This window comes from Chiloscyllium plagiosum, unplaced genomic scaffold, assembly GCF_037043375.1.
Source record: "Chiloscyllium plagiosum isolate Xiang-an unplaced genomic scaffold, Cpla_swu_hap1 HiC_scaffold_4, whole genome shotgun sequence".
In the NCBI taxonomy this organism is placed as follows: Eukaryota; Metazoa; Chordata; class Chondrichthyes; order Orectolobiformes; family Hemiscylliidae; genus Chiloscyllium; species Chiloscyllium plagiosum.
Genome location: NW_028270142.1, coordinates 90,528,711 through 90,543,666, shown reverse-complemented (window position 1 = coordinate 90,543,666; position 14,956 = coordinate 90,528,711). Strand labels below are relative to the sequence as shown.

The 14,956-nt window shown below is 41.4% G+C and overlaps 1 protein-coding gene across 1 annotated transcript in view; it reads left to right on the top strand.

Moving 5' to 3' along the window:
- The window catches only part of rock1 (Rho-associated, coiled-coil containing protein kinase 1), a 207,983-nt gene that overhangs the window by 145,819 nt on the left and 47,208 nt on the right, over positions 1-14,956 (top strand). Inside the window, exons 20-21 of the mRNA XM_043688241.2 lie at positions 890-1,074; positions 6,749-6,818. Coding sequence (XP_043544176.2) covers positions 890-1,074; positions 6,749-6,818 — 255 coding nt within the window. The remainder of the gene's footprint in view (positions 1-889; positions 1,075-6,748; positions 6,819-14,956) is intronic.

Sequence of the window (14,956 nt, the reverse complement as noted above, 5' to 3'; positions counted from 1 at the left end):
CAGTGAAACAGAAAATGTATGAGAGATTAATGCTTTAATCGATATCAAAATTGATGATGGATGTTTAGGAGTATTGAATAGTCTTCTGTGAGGAGATAAACAGAGTTAACATTTAGTGTTCAGTGACTATTTATCAGAATTGAAAGCAGCTGGGAAATTGTGCTGTATTTATACTGATGACTGATGGGAAGGGGGAGGGGGTTGTGGGGCAGGGAATGAGTCAAATAGAAGGAGTCAGAGTTCAGGTAGAAAGATCAGTGCCAGTGTGTACCCCTCTGAAAATAGTGCAGGTTTATTAACATTTCAGACAAAAAAAAAGGATCTCCCCCAGGCTGGAGCATATCTTTGATTCTTTCCCTTGCGAAAATAGGCCACTTCCCATGGTGGAAAATTGCTCAAACTGGGTCAGAGCATAGCTTGCACCCTGCCCTCTCTGGGGACACTGTTTGTATCTTGTCCCGAATGAATCCAGGGGGCACAACCGGGCCTGGAAATCACCCAGGCAGGTGGACGGCTGGAATTCACTCCCTTACGAAAATGGGCCGCTTTCCATGGAAGCGTCTTTTAATTAATATGTTAAATTACCCTGCAGCATTAGAAAAGAGAAAGTATGCTCACTTTTTTAAATATGATTTTTATATATAGTCTTCAGTTAATAGGAAAGATAACCAGGTGTGTGGCATTATATATCCTCTAAAATAGTCAGGAATGATGTGTGGGTAAGTAGGTGTAATTTGCTGCTATATTCTGGAAATCAACCTTTGAATGTGAAGCACTCTGGGGCATCCTGATAGATGTGATATTGCCTTTTTAAATGCAAACCATTTATTTCACCTTAAACTAAGATAATATACCTAAGAAATGATAATCAATATTCTTAATTATGCAGGTGAAGAATCTGGCACTACAGCTGGATCAAGAGATGAATAAACGAGAAATGACAAAGAGTGAACTGAAGGCCCAGTCACTGGAAGCAGACAATCTGAAAGGCTCAGAAAAGCAGTTGAAACAAGAGATCAATTCATTGTTGGAATCCAAACGGTCACTCGAATTCCAGCTGGCACAGCTCTCAAAGTATTTATTTCTGCTTTAACATTGTACTGATTCATTTATTGGGAAATTTTATTTTTTAATCTATGTTAAATTGAGGATTTTGAGCAGTGGTACTTAGCTGTAAAGAGGACTAATATTGTATATGATTTCAAAAATTACTCATAAGATTTGAAGATTACTATGTTTGACTGTGCAACAGGATGTTGAAGTGATAGTTTTCCACTAAAGAGTTACAGCACAGTGAAATAAATGTCTCATTGAATTAGGGATTTCTGGAATGGTTGCAATTTTTTTGCAGGGAATAAAAATATGTTAACCAACGTAGAGATTCTTACATGCCTCAGATAGGAAGTTAAAGAAAAATGCAACTTAAATGGGGAACTATGTTTTTAAAAAACTCCATTGTGAACTAACAAATATACCCTTTTAGCCTCCTCCTCCTCCTTACCATAAAACTGTGCCCCCTGGTTATTCAACCCCCTCCCATTAAAAGAAATGCTTCTTCCTCTCTATCCTGCCTGTGCCCCTCAGAACTTGGTACATCTTAGTCAGATCTCCCCTCAGCCTTCTCTGTTCTAAGGTAAACAATGCCAGTATACCTAGTCTCTCTTCATAGCTGAACAGCTCCAGCTCAGGCAACATCCTGGTGCATCTCTTCTGCACTTTCTCTAGTGCAATTACATCCTGCCTACAGTATGGCAACCACAATACTCCAGCTTTGGCTTAACCAATGTGACATACAGTCCATCATAGGTTTATGCAAAGTTCTCAGTCTTTGTTTTGCTACTATGGGAAATAGTAAGAATTACCCAGGCAAGGTAAACTTAAATGGTGTTTCCCTCAGAGTCCTGGTGTTGCTGTCTGCTTCTTAGTGGCTAAGACATGTATGGTCATGATTTAGGAAGTGGGACCAGTCATGTCAAGCTCTCAGCCACATTGTGTCTGTCTGTCTGAAGATGAATAAGAGGAGACAGAAGACAACAAAAATAATTGCTTTTAACAGACATATCTCCTGTGGAAAAACATTGAATTTAAACAAGTTAATTAAAGCTATAGTAGCAATTTGTTTGCTGACATATAGGTGTGTCAAATTAGTGCAAACTATCTACTATTCCTGATAGTGCTTGCTTTTGAAAGTATATAGATTGCATTGCTGTGGTTGAACCTTGTGCTTAACTGTTTCATTCATGTTGTATCAGTATTTTACTCACTGTAGCCATGAGTGCAAATCAAAATGAAAGTAAAACCAAACCCTCTAATTATACTCTAGACAGCAATGTTTTTTTGCACCCATGGAACATAGATTGTAATGATGTGATAGTTCATAAAGGATAAATGCACGCTCTGACAATCGAGGAATAGACATTTTATGTCTATGAATAATTAATCTGAGGACATGTTAAACTTTAATAAAGAAAAGCTGTTCAGTGGCTTTAAATGATAGTATTTAAGGGAAAAGCAGATGAGATCTCCCTCATGTTCTGATTAATATCTATCCTTCAAACAACACAAAAGAAACAGATTATCTAGTTATTTTACATTGCTCTATTTAGAACCTTGCTGAGCAGAATTGGCTGCTGCATCCTCACATTACAACAGCAGCTACACTGCATAAGTGTTCTATTGGCTGAAAAGTACTCTGGGACACCATGAGTTATGAAAGGTACTATATAACTGCAAGCTCTTTCTTTCCTCTGCATCAAAGAATGAGCTGCATTTATAGTGCCTTTCAGGGCCTGATGGTAATTTACCACATTCTGTAATAAATTAAATATGAAGTGTAGTGAGTATAGTTTTATAAATAAGTGTAGCAGAAATTTCACACTAATGTTTTACAAAGCTAATAAGGTATACTAATGTTGATTGAAGGATACATATTGTTGGAAGCACGTGGATTTCCAGAACTCCCTGCTCTTTTTTGAATCGTGCCATTGGAAAATAGATTTCATATAGTTGCCACTTGGTGAAGAATGGTGAATCATCACCACACGTCACGAGGGTGGCATGGTGGCTCAGTGGTTAGCACTGCTGCTTCACAGCGCCCAGGACTCGGGTTCAATTCCAGTCTTGGGTGACTGGCCATGTGGGTTTGTACAATCTCCCCGTGTCTGCAAGGGTTTCCTTCCACAATCCAAAGATGTGCAGATTAGGTGAATTGGCCATGCTAAATTGCCCATAGTGTTAAGGGATGTGTAGGTCAGGTGCATTAGGGGTAAATGTAGAGTAGTAGGGAAATGGGTCTGGGTGGGTTACTCTTCGGAGGGTCGGTGTGGACTTGTTAGACCAAATAGCCTGTTTCCACACTGTAGGGATTCTAGGTAGGGATTCTAAATATTCACACTTTTCAATCTCCTCAGTGGGCCACAGCAAAGGTGATTTACTTTGATCAGAAGAACACTGAAAGACAAAATAAAATAGGAGTACAATTCTAAAGGAGATGCAGGAGCAGAGGGATTTGGGTGAATGCATGAACAGATCATTAACGGCAAGACAGGTAGAGGGAGCAATATATAAAGCATATAGTGTTCTTGGCTTTATTAATAGGGACATAAAGGCTGGATAGACTGGGACTACTTTCACTGGAGCTAAGGAGGTTGACAGGTGACATTATAGAGCTTTCTAAAATCATGAGGGATATAGATTGGGTTGGTGGTAGGTGTCTTTCCACTAGGGTGGAGGATTTCAAGACTAGGGGTATGTTTTTAAGGTAGAGGAGAGAGATTTTAAATAGATATTGAAGTGCACATGTTTTCCGCAGAGGGTCGTTTGGATGTAGAATGAACTTCCTGAGGAATTGGTGAATGTGGACACAGTTACAATGTTTAAAAGACACTTAAATATGTACATGAATAGAAAAGGTTTGGAGGGATATGGGCAAGAGCAGGCAGGTGGAACCAGTTTAGTTTGGGATTATGTTTGGCATGGATTTGTTGGACCGAAGGGTCAGTTTCCATGCTGTATGACTCTAAAATAAGAGCCCATGTTGTTGGAGGTAGTATATTACTGTGGTAAGAGGATTGACTAGCTAATAGAAGACAGTGTTAGGAGGAATGGGGCATTTTCAGGTTGGCACTCTATAACTAGTGGAGTGCCACAAGGACCACTGCTGAGATCAGGGTATTTACAATGTATATTAATGACTTGAATGATGAAAGTGAATGTACTATCACCAAGTTTGTCGATGACACAAAAATATGTGGGAAGGCAAATGGTGATAATGATGCACAAGAGTCTACACAGGGATTTTGAAAGGTTAAGCAAGTAGACAAATCATTTGGCATATGGAATGATATGTGTGAAAATGAGACGTTGTGCAATTTAGCAGGTAGTGTTCAGAGCTGAATATTATTTAGACTGTAGACTGCAGAAAGCTACGGAACAGAGGGATTAGAAATTTTCATCCATGGATCATAAATTCATGCTAGCATACAAGGAAGGCAAATGCAATTGAGGCCTTTATAGTAGAGAGAATGGAGTATAAAATTAGGGAAGTTTTGCAAAACTATGCAAAGTACTAGTTGGACTTTAACTGAAATACTGTGACGAAGGAAAGATATACTGGCATTGGAGGCAATCCAGAGAAGGGTCTGTAGGCTGATACTAGGTATGGAGGGACTGCCTTATGAGGAGAGGTTGAGTAGGTTGGATCTGTATTCATTCAATTTTATAAGAATGTGAAGTTACCCTATTGGAGCGCACAAGATTCTCTGGGCTCTTGACAGGATAGATATGGAAAGGTTGTTTTCCGTTGTCAGAGAGTCTTGGATCAGAGATAAGGAGTAAAATTTCTCAGTAGTGAATCTGTAGAATTATTTCCCACATAGGCTGTCAAAGCTGGGTTGTTAAGTATATTCAAGGGTGAGATAGATTTTTAAGGGAATCAAGATTCTAGGGAAAAAGCAAAGAAGTGGACTTGAGGATTATCAAATCTGTCATGATCTCATTGAATGGAAGAGCAGGCTCAATTTGCTGAATGACCTGTTTCTGCTTATATCTTATGGGTGAAAAACATAGGCAAAAAGCAACAAACTGTGGATCGAGTCCAAGGGTGAAATGAGCTGACTTTGTCACATTTAATTTGGTTTTTGACAATGCTATCACATTACTGTCATTCACTGTTTGATAGAAAATCCTCAATTTAGCAGATCAATTAGATCTAGATCTTTGCTTGAATTGTTAAAGCTTCCATTCAAAATCTTAGTTTTTCTTTCACTCTGACAGTGAGAAAAGAGAGAGACCATTTTTCTCTTACAGATGTTCTAGAGATCAGTATAACTCCCTTTCTCAGCTCTGTGACAAACTACAACATGAAAATGCAAAAGACTGTTGCTAAGCAGTGTTAAAACCCAAACGCACCTCGTGCCAATTTCTCTCACAGAAGTATCAAATCCCACTTCTCCAAACGTTATATGATTTCTTTGCAGCCAATGTGAGTACATCACGCAGTTCCATTTTTGATCTTAGAAGTGCAAAACAGAACGAGTTATGTTCTTTGCAACACAACAGTATCTGAACTTCCATTTTTCCCCAGTTTATATTTTTTAAAAATAGTCATTATACGGGAAATATAGGTCTTCTCATGCCTAAGGCTTCAGTCTTTGATAAAAATGTTTATTTCAGTTCAGATTGGCTTTGTTTATAATTGTTTCATGAAGCTTGCTCAACCTATGATCAGGTGATTACTGTGTCCACTTTGAAGTTGGTGGTTTTTACTTTTTGAAACCATCTCAATCCATGAGAGTCCAATCAATGGATAGAATTTAAAAATCAATAGTGCACACTTTCTCACTATTGTGAATATCCTATAGATCAGTCCACCTGAACAAAGTAACATGCCCTCAGGATTATATAAACAATTCAGCATTGTTTATACTTTGGCTTTGTAACAATACAAGACAAACAGTTAAAAGTTCTGGAAATTTATATAAATCTTGTATTTTTATAAATCCCCTCAAGCCTGAACTCTCACACCCATCTCTATCAATGGCTTTGTCTGGTTGCTTCCTTTCTTGGGTTTCAGTGAAAGTCACGAAGAGAATTTAATTCTCATAATAACAGAGATGGTTCCAAAATGGCAGTTGAAACCAAGTCAGCAATTAATGACAGTCTTGACAGTACAAGAGCTGAATTGTGCAAATCCGCAGTACCCCAGCTTGATAGACTGACCATCTTAGCTCAATACTGAAATCTGGAGGGCTTGGTTATCATAGTGAGCTGGAATTCTTCTTATGTAATTTAGTTATCAATGTTATTCAATATCAGATTTGCTAAAGTGATCTAAGTTGGGTAAGTATTGAGAAGCATGTCTGGAAAGCTCATTTAACTTTGTCAAATTCCACTTGTAGCTCTGTCCTGTGTTAATTTGATTGGGGTTAGTGCAATTTGAGTCTTTGGCAAGAACTTCTAACTCCACATTGTAGATGGATGAGGATTCAGTATGAGTATTATTTCGAGATTCTCAAAATTGAATGGTTGGTTACCATACATGTTATACACCCAATTTAATCGGAGAAAGGACCTAATGGAAGTCACATTTTCTAGTGTCATATTTCTCATACAAATAGTCATACTTAAAGTAGAGATTTTTGGCAGTTCAGCCTAATAATATTGCTTTTAGATATGTTTGTATATAATACAGCTTTAATTTAAATCACATTAAGCAACTATCTGATAATGCCTCATATGATTTCTTAAGGCAATATCGAGGAAATGAGGGTCAAATGCGGGAACTCCAGGACCAGCTTGAGGCAGAGCAGTATTTTTCTGTAAGTGATATTTTGATATTCAAAAAATTAACTTTGAATACAGTAAAAATACTTAAAGTTGCATACATATGACTTTTGCAAGCTAGAAACAACCTTAATTACAAAAATCTCTTGAGATTCAATTTTGCTTTACACCGTAGCCTGAGTTTTCCCTGTGCCTGGTTTCCCTTTAGAAGGTGGTGGTGAGCTGCCTCTTGAACTGCTGCAGTCCATTTGGTGTAGGTACACCCACAATGCCGTTATTAGGAAAGGAATTTCTGGATTCAGACCTGCTGGCAGTGAAGGAACAGCAAAATATTTCCAAGTCAAGATAATGTGTGGCTTGGAGGGGAATCTCAGGTAATGTTGTTTCCATGTATTTGTTGCCCTTGGCCTTCCAGCTGATTGTGGCCATGGATTGGAAGGTGCTGTCTAAGGAGCATTGGTGAATTGCTGTAGTGCATCTTGTTTTCTGGGACACAATACTGCTATTGTGCTTCAGTGGAGGAGGGAGTGAATGTTTGTGAATATGGTACTAATCAAGCAGGCTGCTTTTTCCTGGATGGTGTTAAGTTTCCTGAGTATTGATGGAATTGCACTCATCCAGACAAGTGGGGAGTATTCCATCACATTCCTGGCTTGTGTTTTGTTAATGGTGAACAGACTTTGGGGAGTCAGGAGGTGAGTTACTCTCTGTAGGACTCCTAGTCTCTGACCTGCTGTTTATAGCCCCAGTACATATGACTAGTCCAGTTCAATTGCTGTAAATGGTAACCCCAGGATGTTCATAATGGAGATTTCAGTGATGGTAATGCCATTGAGCGTCAAGGGGCGATGGTTAGAGTCTCTCTTGTTGGAAACTACTTGACACTTACATGGCACAAATGCAATTTTTCACTTGTCAACCCAAGCCTGGGTATTGTCTTGGTCTTTGATGCATTTGGACATTGACTACTTCAGTATCTGAGGAACCTTGAATGGTGCTGAACTTTGTCCAGTCTTCAGTGAACATTCTTAGTTCTGACTTCATGACTAAGGAAAAGTAATTGATGAAACAGCTAAAGACGTTTGGACCAAAGACACAACCTTGAGAAACCTCAGCAGTAAGGTCCTTGGGCTGAAGTGATTGATCAACAACAACCATGATGGTCTTATTTTGTGCCAGGTATGACTCCAATTAGTGGGGATTTTCTCCAAAATTCCCATTGACTCTAGTTACTAGGGCTTCTTGATGCCACACTCTAGTCAAATGCAGCCTTGATGTCAAGGGCAAACATTCGCACCTTCCCATTGAAATTGATGAGCTTTGTCTGTGTATGAACCAAGGCTGTAATGAGTTCAGGAATTGAACGGCCCTTGCAGAGTTCAAACTGAGTATCAGTGATGATGGAGAGTCAACTGATGAGGCAGTAATTGACAGGTTTTAATTTGTTCCATTTTGTGTACAAAACACACCTGGGGACTTTTATACATTGTTGGCTAGATGTCACTGATGAATAGCTTGGCAGCAAATTCTGAAGCACATGGCTTCATTACTATTGTCAGAATAACATCAGGGCCCAGAGCCTTTCTTGGTGTCATGTGTAGCAAATGGAATTGGTTGAATACTGGAAACTTAGATGCTGGGGACCTCTGGATGAAGCTAAGATGAATCATTCAATTGGCATTTCTGGCTGATGATTGTTGCAGGTGCTTCAGCCTTATCTTTGGCAGTGATGTTCTGGATTCTCCCATTATTGAGGTAGGGATAATTTTGCACTGCCGCCTCCAGTTATTGGCCACCATCATTCACCGTTGAAGGTGGCGGGATTGTAGAGTTTAGATCTAATCCATTTATGTGGATTATCTAGCTCTTTGTATCACGTACTACTTATATTGTTTGGCATGTAAAAAAACTGTGTTGATGCTTCACCATGTTGGCATCTCGTTGTTAGGCATGCCTTGTGCTGCTCCTGGCATATGATCCCCACCTTGATGATAATAGTAGAGTCAGGATATGATGTTCTGAAATTAATACCATTTAATTTGGCAGTAGCACTACAAAACACGATGAGGGGTATCCTCATTGTGAAGCTGGGACTTTATCGCTACAGGTCTCCTGTTGATACTATCATGGACAGATGCACATGCACTAGGCAGATATGTGAGAATGAGGTTCAGCATGTTTTTCCCTTTTGTTGGTTTTTCACCTAGGAGTCATAGAATTGTACAGCATGGAAGCCCAGTACTTGCCTCAGATCCATTCTGGCAGCTATATCTTTTACACCTTGATCAGTTCGGTCAGGGATGACCCTGCAGAGCCAGTATATGTGATGGACAGTGATGTCTCCACCCAGAGTACATTTTGCATCTTTGCCACTGTCAGTGCTTACTTTGTGATATTCAACATAGTAAGTGCTAATGAACAGGAATTTCCTTTGTCTACATCTGACCTGATGACATGAGACATCAAAACGTCCATAGTCAGTGTTGAGGACTTACACTGTGTCCTAACTGCATTGTGCTGTCACCTTTTCTGGGCCTCTTCTGTCAGTTGCACATGACATGACCGGGATGGTAATGGTGGCATTTGAGGCATATTTGAGCATGGCTATATCAGACTATTGAGTGACAAGTCTCTAATATAGCTTTTCCAATTTTGACATTGACCTCTCCGTCTCCGTTGCATTTGTTCCGATGATGCCAGCTTCGACAAATGAGCCTCCAAAATGTCCACCTTCTTCCTCAACCAAAGATTTCCTAACACAGTGGTTTGACAGAGCCTTCAGCCAGGTTTGACCCATCTCCCTCACTTCAGTCCTCACCCTCCTCTTCCCTTCCGCAACAGTGATAGGATCCCCCTTGCCCTTACCTACCGTCCCACCAACACCTAGAGGATCATTCACCAACATTTCTGCCTGCTCCAGCAAGAAACATGTTCCCCTCCCCTCCCATGTCAGCCTCTGGCAACTTTGGTTCCCTCTGGGACCTCCTGGTCCACTCTTCCTTCAATTTCAACACCTTCCCCTCCCCCCACAGCTTCACAGCACCTTCTGCTGCAACTGCAGAAAGTGCAACAACTATCCATTTACTTATGTCATTTACATAAATGATTTGGATGTGAGCATAAGAGGTACAGTTAGTAAGTTTGCAGATGACACCAAAATTGGAGGTGTAGTGGACAGCGAAGATTACAACAGGATCTGGACCAGAAAGGCCAATGGGCTGAGAAGTGGCAGATGGAGTTTAATTCAGATAAATGCGAGGTGCTGCATTTTGGAAAAGCAAATCTTAGCAGGACTTATACACTTAAGGTAAGGTCCTAGGGAGTGTTGCTGAACAAAGAGACCTTGGAGTGCAGGTTCATAGCTCCTTGAAAGTGGAGTCGAAGGTAGATAGGAAAGTTAAGAAGGCATTTGGTATGCTTTCCTTTATTGGTCAGAGTATTGAGTACGGGAGTTGGGAGGTCATGTTGCGGCTGTACACCACATTAGTTAGGCCACTGTTAGAGTATTGTGTGCAATTCTGGTCTCCTTCCTATCAGAAAGATGTTGTGAAACTTGAAAGGGTTCAGAAAAGATTTACAAGGATGTTGCCAGGGTTGGAGGATTTGAGCTACAGGGAGAGGCTGAACAGGCTGGGGCTGTTTTCCCTGGAGTGTCAGAGGCTGAGGGGTGATCTTATAGAGGTTTACAAAATTATGAGAGGCATGGATAGGATAAATAGACAAAGTCTTTTCCCTGAGGCCGGGGAGTCCAGAACTAGAGGGCATAGGTTTAGGGTGAGAGGGGAAAGATATAAAAGAGACCTAAGGGGCAACGTTTTCACGCAGAGGGTAGTATGTGTATGGAATGAGCTGCCAGAGGATGTGGTGGCGGCTGTTACAATTGCAACGTTTAAGAGGCATTTGAATGGGTATATGAATAGGAAGGGTTTGGAGGGATATGGGCCGGGTGCTGGCAGGTGAGACTAGATTGGGTTGGGATATCTGGTCGGCATGGACGGGTTGGACCGAAGGGTCTGTTTCCATGCTGTACATCTCTATGACTCTACTTCCTCCCTCCTTCTATCCAAGGACCCAATCACACCTTCCAGGTGAAGCAGTGCATTACCTGCTCTTAACCTAGTCTTTTGCATTCGCTGCGCACAATATGGTCTCCTCTACATTGGGGAAACAAAACATAGATTAGGTGACAGCACTTGTGTTCTATTCGCAAAAAAGACCCTGAATTTCCTGTTGCCTGCCACTTCAATATACCACTCACGACCCTGGCCAACATCTCTGTCGTGGCTTTCTGCAGTGCTCCAGCAAAGCTCAGCACAAGGTGGAAAAACAGCACCTCACTTTCTGCTTAGGGACCCTGCAGCCTTCTGGACTCAATATTGAGTTCAGTAACTTTAAGGCTTGAGATCTCCCAAGTCCTTACCCCAACCCTTACAAATCAGGCCTTGTCATCACCTAGTCCATATTACACATTACCCATTATTAGACATTAACAGTCCCCAGTAATAGCTTTTACCCTCTCGGCTAGAACATTATCGTCTTTTTTTTTGTCTGTCCAACTGCTCTTCTCTCTCTTTGAACTCTATCCCCACCTTAGATTTACTTCTTACTCCTCCCCCCACCCTATCTTCTGCAGATAAATCAACATTCTCTGAGGTGCTATCAGTTCTGAGGAACGGTCACCAGACCCGAAACGTTAATTCTGATTTCTCTCTACAAATGCTGACAGACTTGTTGAGCTTTTCCAGCAATTTCTATTTTTGTCTCTGATTTACAGCATCTGCATTCTTTCGGTATTTACCCAGATATTAGTAAGGAGAAATTTGCAGATTCAACAGGCTGAATTTGCCCTTGTCTTTTCTGCTACTTAGGTTGGAGACACATTATCCATTTAATTTCATTTCCTCAGTGCTTTGATACAACTTGGCTTGCTAGACCATAGGGCTGGTAAGATTTAATCACATTGTTGTGGATGGGGAATCACATGTAATCCAGGGCCAATAAGGACAGCAGATTCTACCCTTAAATGACATTGGTGAACCAGAGGATTTTTATGATAATCGACAATGATTTTGTAGTGGTTATTAGACTTTTAATACCAGATTTTCTTTCTTGAATCCAAATTCCATGTGAACGTGGATCCCTAGATTGCTAATCCTACACAAAATACTACTGCAATGTTATCTTGCCATTCATATGTTACGTTTTTGTCGATAAAGTGTGGAGCTGGAAAAAGCACAGCAGGTCAAATAGCATCAGAGGAGCAGGAGACTCGATGTTTCAGGTCGGAACCTTTCATCAGGTCTGTGGAGAAAGAAGGGGGCTGAGAAATAGACAGAGGGAGGGGGTGAGGCTGGGGGAAAGGCATTAGGTGGATGCGGATAGGAAGTCATTGTGATTGGTCTTTGGTAAGGGTGGAGCAGATAGGTGGGAAGGAAGACAGACTGGTTATGTCAGGTCAAAGGGCAGGGTGGAGAGGGAGGGATGGACCTGAGATCAGATGGGGGTGGTCATAAGCTGCCGAGGCAGAAGATGAAGTGTTCTTCCTCCAATTTGCATGTGGCCTTATTGTGACAGTGGAGGAAGCCCAGGATGAACATGTCGTCGGGGGAGTGGGAGGGGGAGTTGAAATGGCTGGCAACCAAAAGGTGGGATTGATTGGAGTGTACGGACTATAAATGTTTCCTAAACTGGTTCCCGAGTTTGTGCTTGGTCTCTCTGATGTAGAGGAGACCACATAGGGAGCAATGGATGCAATAAATCAGGTTAGAGGAAATGCAGGTGAATCGCTGCTGCACTTTGAATGATTCTTTGGGGCCTTGGACGGAGGTAAGAGGGGAGGTTTGAGGGCAGGTTATGCCAGGTGTGGAGGAGGAGTTGCTGGGGAGTGTGGACCTAATGAGGGAGTCACAGAGGGAATGGTCACTGCAGAAAGCGGATAGGGGTGGGGAGGGAAAAATCATTTTAGTGGTGGGGTCAGATGTAGGTGGCAGAAATAGCAGAGCATGATGCACTGGATTTGGAGATTAGTGGGGTGGAATGTAAGGACCAGGGATCTCTATCCTTGTTGTGGTTGGGATGGACGGTGGGCTAAAGTTGGGCATTGCTTTAAGGGCAGAGGTGTGGGAAATGGAGGAGATGCGGTTGAGAGCATTGTTGATCACGGGGGAGGGAAATTATGGTCCTTGAAATAGGAGGGCACCTGGGATGTCCTGGAGTGGAATCACTCATCCTGGGAGCAGACATAGTGGAGGAGGTAAAGTCGAGGTAGCTTTGGGAATCCGGTTTCATATAAATGTCAGTGCTGAGTCATTTGCTGGAGACGGAGACAGCGGTCCAGGAGGGGGAGCACGGTGGCACAGTGGTTAGCACTGCTGCCTCACAGCGCTAGAGACCCGGGTTCAATTCCCGCCTCAGGCGACTCTCTGTGTGGAGTTTGCACGTTCTCCCTGTGTCTGCGTGGGTTTCCTCCGGGTGCTCCGGTTTCCTCCCACAGTCCAAAAATGTGCAGGTTAGGTGAATTGGCCAAGTTAAATTGCCCATAGTGTTAGGTGAAGGGGTAAATGTAGGGAAATGGGTCTGGGTGGGTTGCGCTTTGGTGGGTCGGTGTGGATTTGTTGGGCCGAAGGGCCTGTTTCCACATTGTAAGTAATTTAAAAAAAAAATGGGAGAGAGTTGTCAGAGATGGTCCAGGTGAATTTGAGGTCAGGGCAGAAGGTGTGGATGAACTGTTCAAGCTCCTTATGGGAGCATGAGGCTGCACCAATACAGTCATCAATGGAGCAGAGGAAAAGGTGGTGGATACTGCTGGTGTAGCTGCGTTTTTGCCAAGGTGACATTCCCGAAAAAGAATTTTTCAGAGGTTTGGTCAGAAAATCATCTGAAATGGCAATATCAGTAATCTTTGCATACTGAAGATCCCTGCACATCTGTGCTTTTGCACCTGTTTTTAGTGTTTTCCAGTTGAGCTGAAGTATCAGATTCAGAAAATAATGATCTTACAGTGTTAAGATTATAATACCACCTAAAAACTATTCGTTGTTTGTGTTCTGACATGGGGTAGTCCCCTCTGCTAATTAAAGCTGACACACGGAAAATCTCACCTTGCGCCATAATCTGTTAAATTTCGAGAGGCAAGAAATTAACCCAGATCTCACTATTTAAAGATGAAATTAACAATTTTATTCTTTAAGGCCAAAAGAGAATATTTACAATTCCTTTCTCTTAACCCTATTTTTTACCTTCCACTCTACAATACTGGTCCGATAAATTCCCTCTTAAATTTACAGCAAATCACTACCAAATCTAGTTGTCATCTTTGGATGTCGAACTTTCTCTGTAGATTTCATTAGGTCGGCTTCGGTCCTCTGCTGCACAAATTTCTTATGGACAGGTACCTTTTGGAGAGTTATCCGGCTAGCCTTATGTTGGTGTTTGCTTGGCTGCTCTTTGCTATTTACCCTCTAACTGTTCAAAACGTCCAATTTTATACCCCAAAACATCAGATCATTTCATTGGTTTGATTGCATCCAAAACAGTAAAATTCAAATTCAATTGGATTTTGATCTCTGGGGCATAATTTAAACTGATTGGCCGAATTTGAATTTATTTTGTATCATGGCAATGTAGCACCAGCTATTTGTTTCACCAAATCTTACATTTTTGAATTGTTCAGCACACTCTGTGCCTCTCTAGGTCCATGCCAGCTTCCATTCTCTCTCAAAGGTACAGTACATACCTACACCTTCATAACATTTGGTAATACAGAACTTGAATATTGTTTTAAAAAGTACTAATTTTGTTGAAGGTTTTCATCTTGCACTCATGGAATCGTAGGTTAAGTAGCATGGAAACAGATGCTTTGGTCCAACCTGTTTGTGCTGACCAGATATCCTAAACTGATTAAGTTCCATATGTCAGCATTTAGCCCGTATCAATCTAAACCCTTCCTATTCATGTATCCAAGCAGATGCCTTTTAAATGTTGTAATTATATGAGCCTCTGGCAACTCGTTCCATATATCACCTTCTATGTGAAAAAGTTGCCCCTCAAGTCCCTTTTAAATCTTTCTCCTCTCACCTTAAACCGATACAGTTGAGTTTTTGACTCCCCTACGCTGGGAAAAAGACCTTGGCTATTCACCCTCATGATTTTATAAACCTCTATAAGGTCACCC